Raw genomic sequence first — 23,768 nt, 5'->3', positions numbered from 1 at the left:
CCACCATGATTTAACAACTCCCATTTTACAGATAGAGAAACTGAAGCCCAGAGAGGTTCAGGTACATCTATATATGAATTTGGGAGGCTATCTCCAAAGGAATGAATGGAGAGAAAAAAAAGAGAAAAGGACCAAGGGTGGAGCCCCAAGATCCTCCAATGTTTAAAGACCCCAAAGGTGAAGTGAAAACAACAGAGGAGTCTGACAAAGAGCAGCCACTGAAATGGGAGGGAATTCATTAGAGTGGGATGTCTGGAATGAACCTTGGGAGAAGGTGTGACTCTCAGCAAGAATGCACATGTGGGCAGGTCCCTGGACAATTGGACTGAGCCATAGAGAGTTCATGGTAACCTCAAGAGTTGATTTGGCCAAGGAGTGGAGCCAAACCCTCATGGGAGGGATTCAAGAAGAAAGGGAGGTCAGTAATTGGAGACATTAGTACAAGTAGCTTCCTTGGAGGGTTTGGTGGTAAAAGGCAGCTGATCATTGGGGAAGTTGCTTGATGGGTTTCATAAAGCTTGCTTGTGGAGTTCCCTGGTGGTTCAGTGGGTTAAGGATTTGGCATTCTTACTGCCGTGGCACGGATCCGATTCCCTGGCCTGGGAACTTCTGCATGCCACAGACACAGCCAAAAATAATAATAAAGCTTGTTTATATTACGCTGTGGTTTTATACCAACGGGAATGATCCATAAGAGGGGAGAATTGCCAATGCAAGAGAGGAGGATAGATGCGATTGATTTCCATCCCTGAGTAGGTGAGTGTGGATGGGATGTTGCACCCGCGTGAGGAAGTGGCCTTGGCTGGCAGTGTTGCCATCATGAGCACGAGGGAAGGCAGAGAAGAGGGTCTCTGGTGCAAAGAGCAGGGATATGTGTGTTGGGAACCCCGAGAAGTTCTCTTCAGATGGCTTCTCTTCTCTCTCAGAGACAGGACCAGGGTCAAGGGTGAAGGTGAGGATGAGGAGGAGATGGTAGAGGTTACAGGAGGGAGGAAAATGTGCAAAATTTGCTTCCAGAAGTAAGGTGGTGAGAATGGGGTTTCCAGGCACGAAGTGACGCTGAGCCCAGGCTCTGTGCAGTGTGTTTTTGTCCAGCCACGTCCAGCAGGTTGCAGGCACAGAGCAGATGAGAGGAAAGTTAGGTGAGAATGGCCTGCGCATCCCATTCACGCAAAAACTGGTAACAGGGGAGTTCCCTTCGTGGTTCAGCGGTTAATGGGCCCAACTAGGATCCATGAGGTTGTGGGTTCGATCCCTGGCCTCGCTCAGTGGGTTAAAGGTCTGGCGTTGCTGTAAGCTGTGGTGTAGGTCACAGACGCGGCTCGGATTCCATGTTGCTGTGGCTGTGGTGTAGGCCAGCAGCTGTAGCTCCGATTCGACCCCTAGCCTGGGAACCTCCATACACCTTGGGTGCGGCCCTAAAAAAGGAACAAAACAAAACAAAACAAACAAACAAAAACTGGGAACAGGACATGGTACGTGGTGAATGTTGAAAAAGAAGGCAACCGTATTAGTTTTATTATTATTGTTAAAGTATAGTTGATTTACAATGCAGCTGTGATAGTTATAAGTGCTTCGATTTGGGAAACAGGGGCTGTGAAACGAATAGGGACGGGGGGCTTCTCCAGCCTTGTCCTGGTACAGATGGGAGAACAGAGACCAAGGTGAGTCCCATCCAGGTTTCACACCCTTAACGTGAGTTTTAATGTAAGCTGCTTGTACAGTGTCCCCAGAGCTAACTCTGTTATCAAATTTGCCAAGGCAATTAGCAAACATCCCCCAGACCCCTCTGGATTGCCTGATTATTACAGCTCTTATAATACAGAGCCTTCATTAAGTCCTGGGTGTTTTTCCTGCATTGTCTCATTCAGAAGCAGTGAGGTGGTCAATGAGCGTGTCTGCCTGGGTTCGAATCCCAGCTCTGCTCCTTCTAGTCAGTTTCTTTGTGTGTCAGTTTTCTCACCTGTAAAATGGGGGTGATGCCATGCTGTGACTGTGTCTTAAATATTAAAGCGGTAAGATTCGGAGTTCCCGTCATGGTGCAGTGGAAACAAATCCGACTAGGAACCATGAGGTTGTGGGTTCGATCCCTGGCCTTGCTCCATGGGTTAAGGATCCAGCATTGCCCTGAGCTGTGGTGTAGGTCGCAGACACGGCTTGGATCTGGCATTGCTGTGGCTGTGGTGTAGGCCTGCAGCTGTACCTCCGATTGGACCCCTAGCCTGGGAACCTTCATATGCCTTGGGTACGGCCCTGAAAAGACAAAAGACAAAAAATAAAATTAAATAAATAAATAAAGTGGTAAGATTCAAAGCCTCTCAGAGTTCCTGTTGCAGTGCAGCAGGTTAAGGATCCCAAATTGCTGCAGCTGCAGCTCAGATTCAATCCCTGGCCCAGGAATTTCCATATGCCATGGGTGTGGCTGACAAAGTGAAAAAAAGTGTTTCTCTCTCTCTCTCTCTCTCTGTCACACACACACACACATTTGTAGTAATTCTGGGTGGAGATGAAAACTAAAGCAACCCAGAGAAGCTAAACTGATCAACATAAGTACATAAAGCAGTACTTTCAAATCCATTGGATTGGCCAAAATTAGACAGTCAAAAAACACCAATACTTCTGCGGAAGTATAGGTATATCCTTTCTGGAGACCAATCTGGCAATACTTCGAGAAATTAAATCTGAAGGAGCCAGGCAGCCCCGTTTTCCTACCCTCCAAGTGAGGAATAGGTAGAGTTCCCGTGTGGCACAACAGGTTACGGATCCGACATTGTCACTGTAGCCCCTTGGGTCCCTTCAGCAACTCATTTCAGTCCCTGGCCCAGGAACCTCCACATACAGTGGGCTCCACTAAAAAAAAAAAAAAAGTACCATGACTTAACACCCCCCTTTTACAGATAGAGAAACTGGAGTGAACAGCCAGGCTGGGACTTGACTCCAGAGAGCCTATCACTCCTTAGGAGCTGGAAGTAAGCATGGCCACATCAAGAGCTCTCTAAGCACAAAGATAATGAGGTTTGTCACTCAATGACATTTTTGCAAATTTCAAACACCGACAGCAAAACTGAACTTAAGCATACAAAGAATCCTCATAAAGGTGGAGGAGAAGAATTGGAGGCCAAAAATTAAGGAGCCTAGAATGAGTGCCTATGGGGAGAGGCAGGTGAAAGGGGGAAATTACTAAAATTAAATTCCACCGAAGATGATTGCAAAGACTCGGCCTCAGCGTATGCACTTGTGGTTCTAAGCTATAGAAGCATTGAGGACCCCTTCGCGCAGGGTGTGGGGGGGTGCAGATTATGGAGGGGGTGGGTGCTTACCTTGGAAAAATTTGAGAAGAGGGCTCATGAGAAAAAGAGGCAGTTTAGTAAAGGTAAGGGGTTGGCTTCAGCAGCCAGGCTGCCAAGATTCAATTTCCAGCTCTGCTGCAAGTGACTTAAGCTCCCAGTGCCTAGGTTTCCTGATCCACACCCGGTGGAGAGATGCAAAAAAAGTGCCTTTTCTTTCCACGAAGCCTAAAGCAAGAAATCTGTGTTGTTCCTCAGTGTTCTTACAGAAACCCCATTTTTTTTTTAGGGTCACACCCACAGCATATGGAAATTCCCAGGCTACAGGTCAAATCAAAGCTGTAGCCACCAGCCTATACCACAGCCACAGCAACGCCAGACCTACCTATGTCTTCGACCTACACCACAGCTCAAAACAATGCCGGATCCTTGACCCACTGAGCAAGGCCAGGGATCGAACCTGCGTCCTCATGGATACTAGTCAGATTCATTTCTGCTGAGCCACAACGAGAACTCCAGAAACCCCATTTTTGTCTCTCTTGCATACCATACTGGGTATGATCTGACTCACCTTTTTAAAGGATGGCTCCAGGCCCGAGACAGGGGCTCCTATGGGAGTCTTTGTGGGAGCTGATGGGAGCCTGGGCCTTGGTGGTGTGGATAGAGGAGGTGAGATGGGGTCAGATTTGGAATCTAAAGGTGCAGCAGCAAAGGTTTGCTGATGAATTGGCTGTGGGTGTGAGGGATAGTGGGGGTGTCAAGGGCGAATGCAAGGTTTTTGGCCTGAGCGACTGGGAGAGTTTGGAATTGACCCCAGAGGCAGTAGGAAGTCATAGGAAGATGTTGAGGCTGGGGGTTGGGGGAGGGGACATGGTCAGATGCTACAGTCGCCAAGGAGGCAGCCAGGCCCGAGAGAGAGACGGGAGAGGGGAATGCGTTCTTGCCCTGGCTCAGCCCCCAACTTACTGTGGACTTACTCAGCCCACTGGGCAAGATAAAACTGTTCTCTGGACTTTCATTTCCCTGTCCTACAAAAAGGCTTTTAGAAATAAAAGATCACCTGGAATTCCCGTTGTGGCTTAGCAGGTTGAGAACCTGACTAGTATCCATGAGGACCTGGGTTTGATCCCTGGCCTCGCTCAGTGGGTTAAGGATCCGGCGTTGCCATGAGCTGTGGTGTAGGTTGCAGATGTGGCTCAGATCCCGTGTTGCTGTGGCTGTGGTGTATGTAGGCCGGCAGCTACCGCTCAGATTCAACCTCTAGCCTGGGAACTTTCATATGCCACAGGTCTGACCCTAAAAAAAAAAAAAAAAAAAAAAAAAAAAGGCTATTAAGTCCCTCTCAGCAACAGAATTTTTGCTCTAAGATTCTCTGACTCAAATACCCAAACACTCGATTGTCATGCTGGATCTGACCTCTCTTCATCCTCCTTCCAAAGCCCATCCTGGCCCCACTGGACAGGACACAGAACCTCCCTGTACTTGAGCCTGGGGCATAATCTCAGTGATAATAGCAGGCAGTGTTAGTTGAGCATACGTTTCCTGCCAAGAGCGATCCGTGCTCTATCACACCGAAACCAGACAGGAGCCCTGAGAGGCAGATGCCTTATTACCGCTCCTGTTTGTAACGGGGAAACTGAGGCTCTGGGGCGCTGAAAGGATTTCCCCAAAGTCTCATGGGAAGATCAGGACTCCAGTGATTTCTCCCCACCTGCTCTGCTGTCTACCGCCCTGGCCCAGCCCCAGCATCTCTCCCTCGAATGATGGATGATCATTTCCTCCCTGGGCTCCTCACTCCTGCCGCAGCGGCCCCCCGCCCCCCGCATGGCGTTCATCACGTGCAGCAGAAGGAGCTTGTGATAAAACCTAAGTCAACTCACGTCTTGCATCAAGACCCTGCCGGGTGCCCATGTCACTCAGAGTCGAAGAAAAGTCTTCACAGTGTCCCTCAAGTCGGACACAGTCTGGCCTCTGCTTAACTCTCTGGCCTGATCCCTCCCTTTCTTCTCTCCCCTGTTCTCCTCTAGATTCCCTGGGCTCCTCCTTCTTCCTCTAGGAGGCCAGGTGCTTCAGGGCTTTTGCACCTACTGTTCCCCTGGGAGACCCATGGCTCACTCCCCCTTGCCACCTTCATACCCTGCTCAAATGTCACTTCCTCCTCAAGGTCTCCCTTGTCCACTCTATTGAAAACTGCAGGAGTTCCCCTCGTGGCTCAGCGGTTAGCAAACCCGAGGAGCATCCACGAGGACTCACGTTCTATCTCTGGCCTCGCTCAGTGGGTTAAGGATCCAGCGTTGCCGTGAGCTGCAGTGTAGGTCACAGACGTGGCTCGGATCTGGTGTTGCTGTGGCTGTGGTGTAGGCCAGCAGCTACAGCTCTGATTCGACCCCTAGTCCATATGCCAAGAGTGAGGCCCTAAAAAGACCAAAAGACCAAAAAATAAAAATAATAGAACCGCAGCCTCTCAGGTCACTGCTGTGGCATAGGTTTGATCCCTGGCTGTGGGTGTAGCCAAAAGAGAAGGATGGAAGGAAGGAAATAAAGTGAAACCCCGGCCCCCCTCCACTCCCCTGCACCCCATCCTTCCTCCCCCTTCTTTGATATGTTTTTCCCCTTGGTACTTAGCATCATCTAAGAGACTACCTTTTACTTCTTTTGCTTGTTTATTGTCTCTCTCCCCAGAATGTGAGCTCCTGAGGTCAGGAATCTGTATCTGTTTTGTTCACTGCTGTATCGCTGGTGCCTAGAATCATGCCCGATGTATAATAAGTGCTCAGAAAGTTTTTTTGTCAGATAGATGAGTGATGCTCTGCCTTTAGGGTTGATGCTGGTATCCGCTATACATTGTGTGCCATAACACTGCATTAACTGCTTTCTATTTTGGGTTCTTTTTATTTTATCTCATTTTGTCTCTTTAGGGCCCTACCTGCAACATATGGAGGTTCCCAGGCTAGGGGTCCAATCGGAGCTACAGCTGCCAGCCTACACCAGAGCCACAGCCACTTGGGATCTGAGCTGCGTCTGCGACCTACACCACAGCTCACAGCAACACCAGATTCTTAACCCACTGAGCAAGGCCAGAGATGGAACCCGCGTCCTCATGGACGCTAGTTGGGTTTGTTAACCACTGAGCCATGACGGGAACTCCTAAATGTATTTCTTACTGTGGATCAAAAAAAAAAAAAAAAAAATTTGCTGGAGTTCCCGTCATGGCTCAGTGGTTAACAAATCTAACTAGGAACCAAGAGGTTGCAGGCTCAATCCCTGGCCTTCTTCAGTGGGTTAAAGATTCGGCCTTGCCGTGAGCTGTGGTGTAGATTGCAGACGCAGCTCGGATCTGGTGTTTCTGTGGCTCTGGAGTAAGCCAGCGGCTACAGCTCTGATTAGACCCCTCACCTGGGAACCTCCATGTGCCACAGGTGCGGCCCTAAAAAAGACAAAAAGACCAAAAAAAAAAAAAATTTGCCAAACCCTGCACTACACAGACTTGCCTCTTCTAATCCCATGGACAAACTGGACGGATGATATTAATATCAGCTTACATTTCTCTCTTTGCTGGGACCCAGGCCAAGTGGTTTTACCTGCTTTGGTCTTGGAGTGTTCCCTACCCCACCCTCACCACACCCCCAAGCACTGTTATGATTCCCAGTTGACAGATGGTAAGACTGAGGTGCAGATTGGAGAAAGCCCATGCCTGAGATCCCTAGGCTGGGAAGGAGAAGAGCGGGGCTTGAGTCCCCGCCAGCCTCCTGCCTGAGCCTGCCCACATGTCCCCTTGCCCTGCCCCTCCCAGTCTGCTCCCCATCTACACGGAGAACTGAGCTGGGCCAGCTCATCCTCAGAGCCCCCAGGTGCAAGCTGCATCATAGAGCCTACAACACCCCAGTCAGCAGTACCGTTGTTGTTATTCTTTTGTTTTTCCTGTTTGTCTTTTTAGGGCCACACCCACGGTCTATGGAGGTTCCCAGGCTAGGGGTCTAATCGGAGTTGTAGCCGCCAGCCTGGGCCACAGCCACAACAATGCCAGATCTGAGCCACGTCTGCAACCTATACCACAACTCAGGGCAACACCAGACCCTTAACCCACTGAGCGAGGCCAGGGATCAAACCCACATCCTCATGGATACTAGTCGGGTCTTAACCCACTGAGGCACAACAGTACTCCCAGCAGTACTGTTTAAACCCCCATTTTGCAGGCTGAAAAACTGAGGTTAGGAGTTCCCCTCATGGTGCAGTGGTTAACGAATCCGACTAGGAACCATGAGGTTGCGGGTTCGATCCCTGGCCTTGCTCAGTGGGTTAATGATCTGGTGTTGCCGTGAGCTGTGGTGTAGGTTGCAGACTCGGCTCGGATCCCGCGTTGCTGTGGCTCTGGTGTAGGCTGTCAGCTACAGCTCCGATTCAACCCCTAGCCTGGGAACCTCCATATGCCGCGGGAGCGGCCCAAGAAATGGCAAAAAGGCAAATAAATAAATAAATAAATTTAATTAAAAAAATAAAAAACTGAGGCTAGAAAGCATTTCCAAGAATCCATCATTCTGTGGCTCTTCTCCAAACTCCCCTCTTTGAGAAGCAGGAAAGAGAAATGGCTAAGGACGCATCTTTGACTGCCTGAGTTCAAATCCTGTGCTTCCAAACTTTGTAGCTGTGTGATCCCAGGCAAGTTTACTGAGCCTCAGTTCCCTTTTCTGCAAATTAGGAAGAAGAGTCTTCCTAGCCTTAGAGTCATGCTCAAGACTTAAATAAGTTGAGAGACATGTAGAGTTCTCAGACCAGTGGCCACACCCCTTGGCTGGGAATCTTCCCAACAGCCTTAGGTAACTGGACTATTATTTGTTCCCCAACTTTGGTGCAGAGAAGGGGAGGCCCTTGCCTGAGTTCGCACAGCTAGGAAATGAGAGAGTCAGAATTTGGATGCAGATCTGCCTGGGTTTTTAACCACCAATTCGCAGTAATCCTTTGGGATGTTCGTATCCGCAGCAACAGCATTTTTCAAATTAAGGAACATGAAACTCAGAGAGGTAAAGGACATGCCCAAGTCACACAGCATGTAGACAGCAGAGCCATGGTTCAAAGCCAGGCTTGTGAGTGTCCAGTACAGGCTGACCTTTGTCTCATGAGCCCCTCCAGAAATCTCTGATGGAGCAGGAGAAAAAGCAAGTTGGGGGCTGCCCTGGCCTCCAGCTCTGTCCGGGGGTCTCGTATTCCTGGCTCCAGCCCCTGCCCAACCTAGGGTGGCTGCTTTCCTGAAGGCTCTATAATGCAGGTACTGGGGTGGCAAGGATGATGGCAGAGGGTGCCGCATCCCCCTCCACCAGCCTCTGATTGGGGCCCTGCAATCCCCCAGGATTTGGTGCTTGGAAAGCTGACGTTGGGTTGCTATGGCAATGGGTTTGGGGCGGTTGCCATAGCAGCAGAACTAGCCTGGGTTTAAAAATATCTAGGAGGAGGTTTGTGTTTGTGTGTGAGTGTGAGTGCGTGACCGACCGTGCTGTTGTATGTGTCCAACTGGGAGGGCTTGTGGAGAGGGGTGTGGAGCTGGGGCCACAGGCATGACTTGGGGGTGGGGGCTGAGTAGCACTTGAGACTCCATGGGTGTCATGCGTGTCACTGAATGGCCTGTGAGGTCCCGTGCATTTTTTGCATTGGACTCTTTGGGCCAAGTATCTAAATGTGTGCGATTACCCAATTAGTGTGGAAGACACAATTGGGTCTGTTTTTCAGTCTATATATAACATGTCACTGACATGTATGCCTTATGTAACATAGGCTGTGTATATCTTGTGGCTTTGATCATATATTTGTGACTTCTCAGGATGTGTGTAGTCAAGTGTGGAGTTGTTTTGGCTCTAAATTAGTGCACCTGGGACATCCTTGGATATTAGATATGTGTCTATTTGTGCATGAGAGTCTGTGGATCCATAGAACTGAATTGCATTATGCATTATGGGTGTGTGTGTGTGTGTGTGTGTGCGCGCGCGCGCATATGCGTGCGGATATCCTCTGTGAGTCTTCTTTGTACATCAGAGTGTGCCTGTGTGAAACTGTTCAGTGTGCACCTGTGTGTCTGTAGGGTGGCCTCTATGACTCTGTGTGTGTTGGGGGGTGAACTTTACACCTGACGCCATGGATGTTGGGATGTATACCTGTGAGGTGTGAGTGTATGTGACGCAAAGGGTCTAAGGTGTGGATGTCTGCCTGACCCTGGTATCTCCCTGCATCCCTCTGCCTCTTCCTGTCTCCATGGCAACCAGCTCCTCAACTCCCTCCAAGAAGATGGAGGGGGAGGATCCAGACTGCAGTGGACCACAACCCCCTCCCATCCCCCTTGGCTCCAGGGACAATGGGGGGGAGGGGACAGATGGGCGACCACCCCATCCACCCCAGGCCATCTGCTACCCTCCCCATCCTGGGGACCTGAGAGCATGGCAAGAGAGGGACAGGAGTGGGATGGACCAGAGGGAGGGGGCCCCCTCAGCTGCCACAGTTACCCCCACCCAGGCTTCCTCTGAGCCTACTCTTGCCTCTGGCGGACCTAGGAAGGAAAGAAAATGCTTGGAGCCCAGAAATCCAGGGAGAAGAAAATTCACGTGCATAGAAAATTGAGTATGAGCAATGATCCATTCCAAGGGAGGGCCTCCTACTTCCAGTGACTTTGGGCTCTGAAATTAAGCTTGTCCTGTCTTCAAATCCCAGTTTTCCCTGTATCGATCTGTGTGCCCTTGGACAAGCTACACTCCTCCTTCCTGGGCCTCCATTTTGTCATCTGAAAATCAGGTTTTATTAATGATATGAATAAAAATACATTTCTTTTTCAGCTGCCTCACCCTCACGGCATATGGAGTTCCCAGGCCAAGGATCAGATCTGAGCCACAGTTTGTGACCTACTCTGCAGCTGTGGCAATGCCAGATCCTTAAACCACTGTGCCTGGCCGGGAATCGAACCTAACTCCTGGCACTGCAGAGATGCCTCAGATCCCGTTGCACCACAGCAGGCACTCCAATAAGATTTACTCTTTAAGGGCCAAGACTGATTTGTTCCAGTGTTTGGGACGGTGCCTGGCACTTTAGTTCACAAGTGCCATTGACTGAATTGATGCATGTTTTAATTCAGATGTTCATTGAACTCCATCCCCTAAGCCCTTGCAGTAACAAGAGATAGATGAACAATTTGAGGAGAAGAGCAACTTCCCAGCTGTCAGGGGTGGGAGTCATGTGAAGCGGGATTTCTTATCGCGACCCAGTGATGTCACGTGGCTGAGGCTCAGTTTCCTCATACGTAGAATGGGGTAGCAGGAGTACCTTACAGAGTTGGTTGCATTAGGGGTTAAATGTGATAACGTTTGTGAACTGCTTACTTAGAATCAGATCTGGCACATGGTAAGTGCTCAATAAACATTCAGTACAGGCGAGGGGTGGGGAAGGTGTGGAGGAGTCCTCAGTGCAACCGCGGGGATCCTGGTCCCTCCGGTAGCTGCGGGAAGGGGCGTGGTCAATACAGGGGGCGTGGTCCAGGCTTCAAGGGCAGACCAATGGGGCGCCGAAGGGCGTGGCCCTGACCTACATGGGCGTGACCTTGCGCGGGTGGGAGGGGCCAGGCCGCTGTGGGAGCCTCCGGGAAGAAGATGCTCGGGCCAGCAGCCGCCGCCAGCCCCGCTGCCGCTGCCGCCCGCGCTCGCTGCCCCCCGGGTCCCCACTAGCGGCCGCCTCCGCCTCCCACCTCCAACTCCGTTCCTCCGGCCCCCCGCCCCGGGCAGGGTCTGGGGGGCTCGGCCCTTCCCCCCGGGGAGCAAAGAAGGGGGTCCCTTCCTCCAGTGGTGTGGCCAGTCCCCGGCCTCCGTTATCTTGAGAGAGACCCCACCCCTCAGTTCTCTCTGGGCCCTATCCGAGACCCCCTCTGCCCTCCGGTCCGGCACACATCCGCTCTCGAGGCTCTGTCAGCCCCCCAGATCCAGCTCCCCCCCTCCTTCCCTCTTCGGGGCTCCCCCTCCCCCATCCCTCCGCCGCCGCCCCCTCCCCCTCCCACATCCCCCTCCCCCGTCCCCCGCCCCCCCCACCATGAGGATGATGGCCGCCGGCGCGGTGCACGGCCTCTTCACGGCCTCCGCGGCCCCGCAGCCGCCACCGCCCCCGCCGCCGCCGCCGCCGCCGCAACCCCAGCCTCCCCAGCAGCCGTCGCCGCCGCCACAGCAGCCGCCACCGCCGCCGCCGCAGCCGCCGCAGCAGCAGCAGCCGCCGCCCCAGGCCCCCCCCATGGAGTCCGAGGCCCCGGATTCCCGCAAGAGGCCCCTCGAAACGCCCCCCGAGGTGGTCTGCACCAAGCGCAGCAATACGGGAGGTGAGAAAGGGCTGCGGCTCGTTGTGGGGGAGCGGGCAGGGGGCCTCGCCTTTCTCCATCCTCCTACCCCCCCCAATGGCAGGTGCAAGGGCTCTGGGGAGGGGAAGGACGCCCCTCCCTAGACTGGGGAACGGAGACGGGAGTTGGGGAGGGAGCCGGACCCCTTCCCCCTCTCGCCGAGGCCCGGGGCTGGGAGCTTTGTCTGCGTGAGAGGGGTTGGGGGGGAGGGGGTGGTAAGTGTCCTTGGGGGCAAGCAAAGGATGGGGGGGCGTGAGTCCCTCCAAGCCGGTGTCTCTGTGTCCTTGAGGGGTGTGTGATGTGACCCTTTCGGGGCAGGGGTGTTCCGGGCTGGCGTGTCCTGGCGGGGGGAGGGGAAGGAGCTGAAGAGGCCTGTGGACCCGGAGTCTCCCAGCCTTCCTCCCTGGGGATGTCCTGAGCAAGGGTTGTCCCGGAGGGAGGCATGTGTGGGCCATGGGCGGGATTGTGCGTGGGGACAAGCTGGGTGGGTGTGTTGGGTGACATGGAGGAATAGGTGGGTGTGTAAAGCTCAGTGAGAGAATGTGTGGCTGGGACAGGTGTGTGTGTGTTCATGTGTGCCTGTGAGTCCTGTAAGGCCCAGACATTAGGGATCATGGATATGACAGGAAAGAGGGTGTGTGCGTGTGTGTGTAAGAGATAGGGAGAGATGAGAGGGGCTTGGCTCCATGTCTGAGACCCTTGTAGGGGTATATTTGGCAAGTGTGTGCGTGTCACCCCAGGGGGGACTGGTAGAGTGTGACACATGAGTGAGAGCGTGTATGTGACATGCAAGGGGGTGTGTGTGGGCTGCCGAATGGGCTGGCTCTGGGTGTGAGCCATGAGAGGCTGTGTGGATCAGGGGAAGGCAGTTCAGTGTGTGTGACACAGGCGTGTCCGGGGTGGAGTGGGACCAGGAGAAGCTGATGGGGGTATGTGACAAGAAAAGAGTGTGGGTGTGACTCCAGAGAGGCTGGGGCTGGGTGTGACACACGGAGGTGTGCAACAGTGACATCAGAGGGGGGTGTGTGCAACAAGGGAAGGTGGGTGTATGACAAGGGAGAGGCTGGGGCTCTGCTGAAATTCACAAGGGTGTGTGTGTGTAACAAGGATAGGGAATGACGGGGGCCCAGGTGACAGCAGGAACGTATGCATGTGACACCCAAGGGGTGTAAAAAGGGAAGGTGTGTGTGTGACATCCAGGTGAGTGTGTATGTGTAACAAGGGGCTGTGTGTGAAAAGGTTGGTGTGGGGATGATTCTGTGTGTGTATAACAAGGGAGTGTGTGTAGTGTGTGTGTGTGCATGTGTATGATGCCTGAATGTTTGACAACACAGAAGGGGTGTGTGTGTAAAACAGGAGTGACCCTCACTCTGTGTGTGTGTGTGTGTGTGTGTGTGTGTGCATGCGCTCATGAGGAGGTGTGTGTAGCAGAGAATGAAAGCCAAGCTGGAACTCTAGGTGTATGTCTGCCCGTGGGGACGCAGGACTCGGCGGAGACAGGGCAGGTCAGGGGACTGAGAGTCCAGCCCATTGGCTCCCTGGAAGGACAAGACCCCAGAGCAGACAAGGCCCTCTCAGCGGTCACCTTGGCCAAAATCTCAGCTTCCTCTGGCCTTTTCCTCCAGATGGGAGAGGGATGGCCTCAGGCAGAGCGCGCTCTTCCCACTCTGCTCGTAGTGGGTGGGGTGGGGACCTCCCACCTCCTGTCCTGGAATGAACAGGAGCCGAGTCTGTCCCTCCCTTCCCAGCACCCCCTGCCGCTGTCCAGGTGGAACAGAAATCGGGGAACCCCTGGCTGCCTGTGAGGCTGTTCAGCGGAAACTGGAGGAAAGGGAAGTTGGGGGAGGGGTGGGAGGGAGTTTCCTGTCCTTCTTCCTGCTCCCCCACCCCCAGCACACCCATGAATGTGTCCCCGCCACTTCCTTCCCTCCTTCCTGCCTCACTGCCATTCCCAGTCCTGGTGAGGGTCGGGGATCCAGGCGGTTCCGGAGCCCAGCCTGGCAGCCCAGTGCCACCCCTGCTGGCGGAGGTCTCATCCTTCTTTTATAGGGGTTGAGATGCTCAAAATCTGATCACTCCGAACAGCACAAGCTAACAGTGTGATGCTGCCAAGGACGGTCAGATCCAAGTGTTTGGCACCTACTAGGAGTCAGGCTCTGAGATATGGGTTAATTCCTAATACAGCCCTTGGAGGGGGGGCGGGTGATTTGAGCTGCTTTTTCAGATGAGGAAAACTGAGGCTCAGCGAAAGGGAGCCACTCGCCCCCGAAGCCACACAGCTCATAAATGGGAGAGCTGCAATCTCTCCAGCCCTGGACCGCCCAGCTCCAGAGCTCATTCAGACACTTTGCATCCTGCCTCCTTCAGCAGTGGGGAAACTAGGATGAGCCCTTAGGGACCCACTCCTCCAGACTCTCCCCTCCCCTCCTGTTGACCCAGGAGGAAACTGAGGCCTGGGGATGCAAAATTACAGTCCTCCATTTGTGGAAACACTCAGGGACAGAGCTGGGCAAGCATCTGGGACGTTCACCACAAAACTGAGGGCTGCTTCCAATAAAACTTTCCTGTCGGTGGGATTCTGGGTCAGTCTCACCCTTTTTCTGAGCCTCAGTGTCACCATCTGCCAAATGGGGAAATAACAGTAAACCAGAACGATGATACTCATGGTAGCTCCCAACAGGATTGCCTGACGCCTTACACGCAGTATTTCGTTTAATTCTCCCAATGCTATGATGTAATAATAATAATAATGAGTGGTAATCCCTCACGTTTGTAGTGCTACAGCGCACCAGCGAGTATTATGGAAGACACTCGGCATGAACCAAGTATTTAATAATCTTTATGGAGTGGCGCACCTGAATCCGACGAGGAACCATGAGGTTGCGGGTTCGATCCCTGGCCTTGCTTTGTGGGTTAAGGATCCAGCTTTGCCATGAGTTGTGGTGTAGGTCGCAGACGCAGCTCAGATCTGGCATTGCTGTGACTGGTGTAGGCCAGCAGCTGTAGCTCTGTTTTGAGCCCTAGCCTGGAAACCTGTATATGCCGTGGGTGCAGCCCTAAAAAGCAAAAAAAATTTTTTTAAATCCTTATGGTCTGATGATGTTGCCCATCTTACAGGTGACACACTGAGGCACAGAGAGGTTAATTCACTTGCCTGAAGTCAGTCAGCTGATAAGAGGCAGAGCTGTGATTTGCACTCAGGAGGCTGGCTCCCTTGTGTGAGTAGACATTAGAGTGACCCCCATGTTCAGGTGAGGAAACTGAGGCTCAGCGGGGTGAGGGCCTTTCCAGGGTGTCACAGCAGGTCATGCCAGCCTGGGCAGATTGGGCTCTTGCCCATCTTAGGGGCTGATAGAGGAGATGGTGGCTGCTAAAACTGGCTTCTGGGCTCTGTGACCGGCAGGCAGATGCCATGGGAAGGGAGCTGAGGTGCTAAGGATAAGCGGGCTTGGATCAAGAGCTTGAATGGAAACTGCAGTTAGAATCTCACCCCAGAAACAAGAAATCGCAGTCTGGTGGCACAGTAACAAAGCAGGTCCCCCTTGAGTACAGATGATCACTCTTAAGGTGCCCCTGGAACGGCCCCCATACTCCTCTGCCTGTACTCCCACCTCTGTCACCCCCATGTATACAGAAACAGCAACTCCCCACCACATGCACACACAGGCATCCCTCACACACCAGCCAGGTCTTGCTTCCAGCATCCTCGCCCTTTAACACAAAGACGTCATCACCAGGGACAAGAGGCCTTGAGTGAGACCTTCCAGGGTTCATCTCATCATTGTCAGGTGTAAATTATTTCACTTCTCTGAGCCTCAGTCTCCTCATCTGGAAGATGGGAACCAAAAGATCCAGCTCTATGGCGCCAGGCTGTTGTGTAGGTTAAATGAGACTGTGTGTGCGAGGCACACGGCACTAGGCCTGGCAGAGAGTAGCTGTTCAATAAACAGTAGCTATTATTCTTGTTACCAGCATCATTGTCATGGTTGCTGTTACTACCGCTACTATGACGACAGAAAATGCCGCTCCTGATTCACCGCCCAGCCGTGATTTGTCCCCAAAAAATCGTACCTCATCCACCTTTCTCTCACTCAAAGGCAGTGTCACAGCTCAAAGGCAGCATCACACCTTTCAGCATCTCATCCCTTCAGAGGCACGTTTCAGTTGTCTTACGTGTCTCCCAAGGACCAGCAGCACCATCCTTCCTAGGAAGACATCACCCACCTAACGCCCCGCCCCCTTCGATGGTACCACTCCTGCACCACACCCCCGCCTTCTCTTGTCTTTCACCAGCAACATCCTCTCAAGCTCACAAGACAGTACTGAGCCCCTTCATCCTCAGACTCCCACGGGACACACCCGCGCTTCCACCCCAACCTCCAGACCAGAGCAGGTACCATGAGTACAGCACCCCAACTTTGGTTCCTCCCCACCAAATATACTGTCACTGAAAACAACACCTCTGCCGCATCCACTGCTGCTCTGCCTTTGTCATGAATCCCCCCTACCCCCATCCCGGTCACCTCTCAGGGTCAACTCCGTAAAAAGTGCCACTTTTTTTTTTTCTTTTTTTGGCTGCCCCAAGGCATCTGGGGGGAGCTTTGAGCCACAGTCTTGATCTAGGCCGCAGCCGTGGCAACCCCAGATCTTTAACCCACTGTCCGGGCCGGGGATCGAACCTTCGTCCCAGCACTCCCAAGAGGTTGCCGATCCCATTGTGCCACAGCGGGAGCTCCCAAAAGTGCCACTCTTAACACAGCACCCTAAATGTCCTGGGTAGATGAGTATTATTTATGGAGATGGGGGCGTGTTGGTCACTTTTTGGAAGCCTCTGTAAGCGTTCCTGAGGAGGGTGAGCACAAGGAGGGGGACTCAGAACGACTAGAAGGCGGAGAGCCTGGGTGGACATGTTGAAGCTGCAGCAAGAGGGAAACCAGGAGAGCTGAAGCTGACCTCGTCAGTTGCTGTCCAGTGTGGGAGGAGCTGTCTGGACCCCCCCCCCCCGCCACCCCCCCCCCCGCCGCCGCCCCCCAGGAAGAGCTAAGAGGGGGTGGGGGATGGGTGAAAGTTCTGGCATCTAGATTCTGCTTCAGTAGAAAAAAAGCACTTCTTCAGGGTCAGAGCCTTGGTTGTTCAAGCAGGTGGGACGCGTAAGGTCTGGGGGCTCCGGTTTCAGCTGAGGGAACACGTCTGCCCTTTGCGACCAGGCTGGCTGGCAGATAGAGCGCCTGGCTTCTGCCTGGAGGAGGTGGGCCTCCCTAGACGGGAAGATTCTGAGCAGGAGCCACGCGGAATGTGGGCCACCGTGGGGCCTCCTGGGACTTAGAGTTCTGAGCTCTTCCAGGCTGGGGGTCCCAGCTGGACACACTCCATAGGACGCTGGCCTCTGAGGAGGGGCCCCCAGACTTTCACTAGTCTGGCATGGGGACCGCCAAGCACTCACAAGGTGATTCAAGGGGGTCCACGGACACACTTTTAGGGGATCATTTTTGGTTTGTATTAATGTGCTTTGGGAGGAAGACACACAACCAGCCCTTTCCAATTCTGCCTATTAGCAATGATATTTTTTTATTTCCATTTCATATTGGCGTACAGTTGATATACAATGCTGTGTTCATTTCAGTGTATAGCAAAATGATTCAGTTATATACATACGTATACATATATCCATTCTTTTTCAGATTCTTTTCCCATATAGGTTATTACAGATACTGCGTAGAGTTCCCTGTGCTGTACTGTGAGTCCTTGTTGATTATCTATTTTATATATACATGTTAATCCAGCAATGAGGAGGGTTTTTTTTTTGCTTTTTAGGGCTGCATCCATGGCATATGGAGGTTCCCAGGCTAGCAGTCAAATTGGAGCTGCAGCTGCCGGCCTACACCACAGCCACAGCAACTCAGGGTCCAAGCCATGTCTGCAACCTACACCACAGCTCACAGAGATACCAGATCCTTAACCCACTGAGCAAGAGATAGAACCTGCGTCCTCATGGATGCTAGTCAGATTCGATAAGGCTGAGCCACGATGGGGAACTCCCAGCAGTGAGGTTTTAAATGTCCTCTATTTTAAATGCATTTGCATTTTAAAAGTGAGTGGACTTAAAGGGCATGGACTCTGTCTTGTTCCCTGCTATGTCTCCAGGACCTAAAACAAGGCCTAGCACCTAGTGGGTGCTTCAGAAGGATTTGGAGTTCCTGCTGGGTGCAGTGGGTTAAGGATCCAGCCTTATGTCTGAGGTGGCGGCACGGGTTCAATCCCCAGCCCAGTGTAGTGGGTTAAAAGATCCGGCGTTGCCACAGCTGTGACATACATAGGTCAGGGTCAATCCCTGGTCCCGGCAACTTCCATATGCCACGTGTGCAGCTGAAAAAAAAAGAAAAAAGAAGGATTTATTGGAGGAAGGGAGAGAAGCAGCAGGGAAATAATAGTACAGAGGGCTGCACCAAGGCCAAATTCAGGGTGAGAGTGAGCAGCACCTCTGGCAGTGAGTGGACACTCCTCCTCCAAGAAGCAGGGAGAAGCCTGGAGAAAGGTGAGGAAGGAAGTGGGGTCTCTCCCCTTGTTTCCTAACAAAACCCCAAACTTTAGAGGCTCACGTCCCCAGGTGTAGAGCCCTTCTGTGTATAGAGCCCCCAGTCACAGGGCCAGACACTGCGATGAGAACTCTACCACTGTCCACGAAATGGGAACTATGCACAATGATGCTGATAATGATGGGGCCGTCTGCTGTTTCTCAAGTGGTCTGTGTGCCTAAGACACGCCTAAGTACTTTACAGTTTCACATATAATTAACGACAGTAACTGTACGAGGTAGTGCCATCCCGTCCTCATTTTACAGATGAGGAAACTGAGGCCCCCAGAGGTGAGGTGACTCACCCGAGGCCACACAGAATTTGTATTCAGTCTAGGGCTGTTTCTGCCACTTCATTCGGTGGTTCTCAGACAGGACCTGAGGAAGCATGGAGGGGGGTGACGGGGATCCCCAGTTTTCTTCGGAGTAGGTGGACACATTCCAGCTTCATGAGGGAAGGGGGGGGGCGGAGGGCTTGGCTGGAGGGAAGATGAGGGATGGGGTCAAAGAAGGAAGGAGGACAGGTTCTAGCGAGAACACACTCCCCATCTTTCCGAACCTCTCAAAGATGGAGAAATAGCCCCCATCTCTGTTAAGCTGAGGGGCAGGGCAGACGAGGGGCGCCCCCTGCAGCCCCGGGGAAGGGAATAATTTCTTGGCTGGGGGTGGGGGGTGGTCAAGATGATTGCTGGAAAGGCACCCTGGGGGGTAAATTACCCAATAGGCTTAATGGTCTAATAAGGCAAGTTTAAGAGGATTGCCTCAGACTAAAGGAAACCCCTTAATTCTGGACCCGCTCCCCATGCCTGCCAAGCCTCATCCAGCCCCTCGCCGCTATATCTCCATCTTAACACATCAGGGAACCCAGACCTTCAATTTTAAGGGACCAGGTGAAGATGGGCAGGGCTTCCAGCACCCCCCACACACACACCTCCTTTTAACACAGCAGTTTCTCTTTAGCTGCTCTGGATGTGAGACATTGAAAATAGGTCTCCTTTCTTAAAAGAAAAAGTTGAGAACCACCAAAGAATGGTCTAAGATCGTAAGCTTTGGAGTAACATGGCCTGGCTCATCCCTTCCATTTCCCAGGGTTTACTGCATGCCTACTATGCGCTGGGCACCGCGCAAGTTCCTGGACACAAGGGGGAGCTTCGGTGACATGGCCCGCACTGGATTTCTGCGCACAGTACTCCGAAAGCATGAAACAGAGGGATCATCCCCTCCTCAGGGTTCCAGGAAAGCTGCCGAGAAGGGACATTTGAGGGGGGACCTGAAGGACAAGAGGAATTCACTGGGGGAGGGGAGTTCTGAGCAAGGAGAATGTGCAAAGGCCCTGAGGTGGGAGAAAAGAGGGACGTTTGTGGAACAAAAAGGGAAGTGTGTCTGGTGTGTCTGAAGGAAGATGAGGATGTGAAGCAGAAGGGTGGGCAGAGCCTAATTGCAAAGGGACTTATTCTCAGAAGGCTCCCGAATTTCTAATTTGGGAGGACATAGGGACAACGGTTTGGTTAGGAGAGGTTAGGCACGTGCTTTGGGACTGCATTAACAGAGGGCTTTACATGTGACCAAGAAAACTGGTCACAACCAAGAATGACCAAAGAGGAGTTCCTGTCGTGGCTCAGCGGCAGTGAATCTGACCAGCATCCATGAGGACGCAAGTTAGATCCCTGGCCTCGCTCAGTGGGTTAAGGATCGGCGTTGCCATGAGCTGTGGTGTGGGTTGCAGACTCGGCTGGGATCTGACGTTGCTGTGGCTGTGGTGTAGGCTGGTAGCTGCAGCTCTGATTCACCCCTAGCCTGGGAACCTCCATATCCTGCGGGTGCAGCCCTAAAAAGACCAAAAAAAAATTAGAATGACCAAAGCCCCGTAAAGGACCGTTGGCACCCCAAGGTCTTTGAGGCCGTTCTAGAGCATGTGGTCTTCAGCAAGGGAGGGTGTGAGGCTTGGGCAGGCCACCACTGAATCCGAATTGCATTGGAATCTCAACCTGGCAGCTGTCTTGGTCCCCTTGGGCTGGTAGCTTCACGTGTCTGTGCCCTTCTGTGCTTCGGTTCCCCCTTGGGTAAAAATAGACCTCATTCCCTGAGCAGTGGATGAGCTCAATCTGGCAAAGCATCCAGCGCAGCACTGAGTCCCCCTCTGGAGTCCAGCCCTCCTCCTCCTCCCTCCCCGCTTCCCTGCTCCCACCTGTCAGGCCATCACTTCCTGCCTGGATCCATGCAGTTGCCACCTCTCTGGGCTTGTCACGGTCTGCTTCCCTCATGAGCATCAGAAGGATCTTCTGGAAACCTAGGAGAGACCATATCTGCTCTAAGCTTTCCCCGAGCTCCCATCTCACTTGGAATACAAACCACACTGGCCCACAAGCCCAAACCTTACCCCACCCCGCCCCACCCCTGCTATCTCTACACTTCTCAGCCCTTGTCTCCTCCCTGCTCTCCCTCTCCCCTCTCCCTCAGCCCCGGCCACCCTAGCCATCTCACCCTCATGCCAACAAGCCAGGCACAGCCTCACCCCTGGGCCTTTGCACTTGCTCTTCCTCCAGGAAGCCACAAGCTTCTGTCCCCTCCTCGCAGCTGGAGACAGTACAACGTAGTGGTTCAGAGCATGAACTCTGGAGCCAGGAGGGCTTCAAATGTCAGTCCCACCACCTACTAGCTATGTGACCAGGGGCAGTTTCTTCACCTTTGTTTCCTCATCTGTAGCAGCGGTGGTTGTTGTTGTTTTAGGTACCTCCCTCATGGCATCCGTGCGAATGTTAAAAGAACTCACATTTCTAAATTACTTGGAACAGAGTCTAGCGCATACTAGGTGCTGTAGAAGTGTTTGATAAACAAAGAATGCTGCGTTCTTGGGAGGGTTTTTCTGGCCACCGGATCTGGCAGTGCAGCACCTACACCCCATCCCCTCACCTGTCTCTTTTTGTTTCTTGGTACTTAGGGCCTTTCGAGGTAACATTGTGTCTGTCTGCCCCCTTCTAGAAGTGCTGTGTGAGCACTTGACTGAATCACTCACTAAGACGCTTTTGGCCTTATTTGCCTCCTTTGCGAAATCGGGGAGCTTTGTTTTCTTCATGGCTGTTTCACTAGAACAGTGCCAAGCACGCAGCAGGTGCTCAGGAACTGTTTGTGAATGAATGAATGAATGAATGAATGAAGAGCATTGCATGTAGGATTTTGCTCACTGCTGTTGTCTTGGCCCTCGCTCCTCTGGGTTACGTCAATCCCAGGGGTTTCCTAGCCCACCTCACACCGGTGCCTCCCTGAAGGTACCACCCAAAGGTGCAGACCCCTCTCCCCTGACTCCCCTCCCCGCTGTGTGCCCCTGCAGAGGAAGGGGAATACTTCCTGAAGGTGCTGATCCCCAGCTACGCGGCGGGCTCCATCATCGGCAAGGGAGGGCAGACCATCGTGCAGCTGCAGAAGGAGACTGGAGCCACCATCAAGCTCTCCAAGTCCAAAGACTTCTATCCCGGTGAGTCCCAGCCTAGCCCACACACCCAGGCCTCCCGACCCTCCCACCTGGGTCCTCCGGAGGCAGGAGGGCTGTCCTAGGGGCGGTGAGCTGGGTAGGGGGCCTCCCCTCCCCCTTAGGGGACTGGCCTGCCCTGGCCCCAGGGGCCAGGCCTGAGCAGATGGGGGTGGGGGCAGGGCAAGACAATGGGCTGCTGCATATTCATGAGCTCATTTGCATGATGTGTTGGCAGATGTGCCCCTTCCCACACACCTGCCCCTTTGGGTCAATTGGAGGAGCTCGGGGGGGGGGGGGGGGGGGAGGCGCCAAGGAGGCAGGTGTTAGGGCGTCTCTTGGGGCTTGGGGGGCAGCCAGCCCTGGTACACAGACCCTCACTCTTTCCCTTTGGATTTCTGAGTCCCCCCATCTCGCCCAGTCTGAGTGGTCCTGGTTTTCTAGCTGTCATTCTTTGTATGTCTCCCATTCTGTTTCTGACTCGCCCGTCTCTGGTTCCCTAAGCCCCCATTCCCATCGCTTCCCTCTGTCTCCTGCTCTGCTTTCTGCTGTCCTTCTGGTTCCACTGCAACATCCCCATGTCGGTTCTCTTAGTCTTGCTTTCCCCCCTGCCCGCTTTCCGCTTCCTCTCCCTTGCTGACGTCCCGTCTCTCCCCCCCCCCACCGTCTTCTCCTCTCCCTCCACCTCTCATAACTCACGCACACCTTCTCTTGCTCTCCCCGCTCTCTCTGTTCAGCCCCCACTCCCCCGGGATTTAGTAGCACCCCTCGATGGGGTCATTTTCTACCCTCATTTCTCTCCTCCCCTGCTTACCCATCTCTCTCTTTATATTTCTCTTTTCCCCCTAAGTCTCAGCTTCCTCGTGGTTCTTTTTCCCTCTCTCCAAGGCCAGCCTCTTTTCTGCCTCTTCTCCAGCTCTGTCTCCCTTCCTCCAATCGTAATTTCTCCGGAGCCCCCCACTCCCTCATGCCACTCGCCCCTGCATATCGACCTCCCAAGACCAGCACCTGAGCTTTGACATCTAGGAATCCAGGGAAGGCCACCCGAATTGCATCTTTGGTCCAGTGCTGGTTCTAGTTCATCCTTAATCCCCTTGGATTTTTTAGGTCAAACACCAGAGCTGGAGCCCAGGGTCAGGACAAATTCATATTCTCGCTCCCTCCCTGTCTCTCTCTCTCTCATTCTCTCTCTCCTGCCTCCACCCCCCCGCTCCTCATCTCACTAAGCAGCTTTGGCAAGAGGTTTAGAGAACAGTCCAGGGAACCTGGCACAGCCCCCGTTTCTCTTCCACCCTGGCCCAGTTTCCCCTACACTCCTCTAGACTGCAAGGTACGGATGAGACCTCTGCTTGGGATATTCATCCAAGGACACTTGGTTCCTTGCCCCTGGATCACATTCTGTGACATGGCATACGTCATCCCCTCCCAACTCAGTGACATACCCCACTGGTCAGGCAGCTGAGAACCTCAGAGGACGGGCCAGTCACTGACTCTCCTGGGCCAAACACGGTTCAAACAAGCAACGTGAACCAGCATCTCTCCCCAGCCCCTGGACGTGCAGCCCCGCTCTCTATCCCTGAAATAGAACTTCCAGATCCTGGCTCAGAGATAAAGGACACAGCCCAGTCCTGTCCCCAGGACTTCCCAGGACCTGCAGGAACTTAAGAAATGGCAATGCTGGAGTTCCCATTGTGGCTCAGTGGTTAACGAACCCGACTAGTAAACACAACGTTGTGGGTTTGATCCCTGGCCTTGCTCAGTGGGTTAAGGATCTGGCATTGCCGCGAGCTGTGGTGTAGGTCGCAGATGTGGCTCAGATCCCCCGTTGCTGTGGCTGTGGTGTAGGCTGGCAGCTGTAGCTCTGATTGGACCCCTAGCCTGGGAACCTCCCCATGCCGCAGCTGCAGCCCTAAAAAGACCAAAAAAAAAAAAAAAAAAAAAGAAGAAGAAGAAAAAAGAAATGGCTATGCTATTGCTTGAGCATGTGTTCCTCTGCTTCTGGCTGATACCTTTCGTGCATTCATTCAACACGTATTCTCTGAGCATCTTCTCTATGCAGCACCTTGCTGGACAGAGATGGGT

At 53.0% G+C, this 23,768-nt stretch overlaps 1 protein-coding gene across 1 annotated transcript in view; it reads left to right on the top strand.

The window, feature by feature from the left end:
• Positions 1-11,174: 11,174 nt before the first annotated feature.
• NOVA2 (NOVA alternative splicing regulator 2) overlaps positions 11,175-23,768 on the top strand; it is a 32,340-nt gene continuing 19,746 nt past the window's right edge. The window contains exons 1-2 of the mRNA XM_003127231.6: positions 11,175-11,625; positions 21,549-21,692. Of these exons, the coding sequence (XP_003127279.5) occupies positions 11,346-11,625; positions 21,549-21,692 (424 nt within the window). The 5' untranslated portion in view covers positions 11,175-11,345. The remainder of the gene's footprint in view (positions 11,626-21,548; positions 21,693-23,768) is intronic.

The sequence above is a fragment of the Sus scrofa genome, chromosome 6, assembly GCF_054392235.1.
Source record: "Sus scrofa isolate SSC_HxYL_T2T_F1_AM1 chromosome 6, Sscrofa_HxYL_maternal_Yorkshire_Landrace_v2.0, whole genome shotgun sequence".
In the NCBI taxonomy this organism is placed as follows: domain Eukaryota; kingdom Metazoa; phylum Chordata; class Mammalia; order Artiodactyla; family Suidae; genus Sus; species Sus scrofa.
Note: the sequence above shows the minus strand (reverse complement) of the source record. Positions and strands in the feature narration are given on the sequence as shown.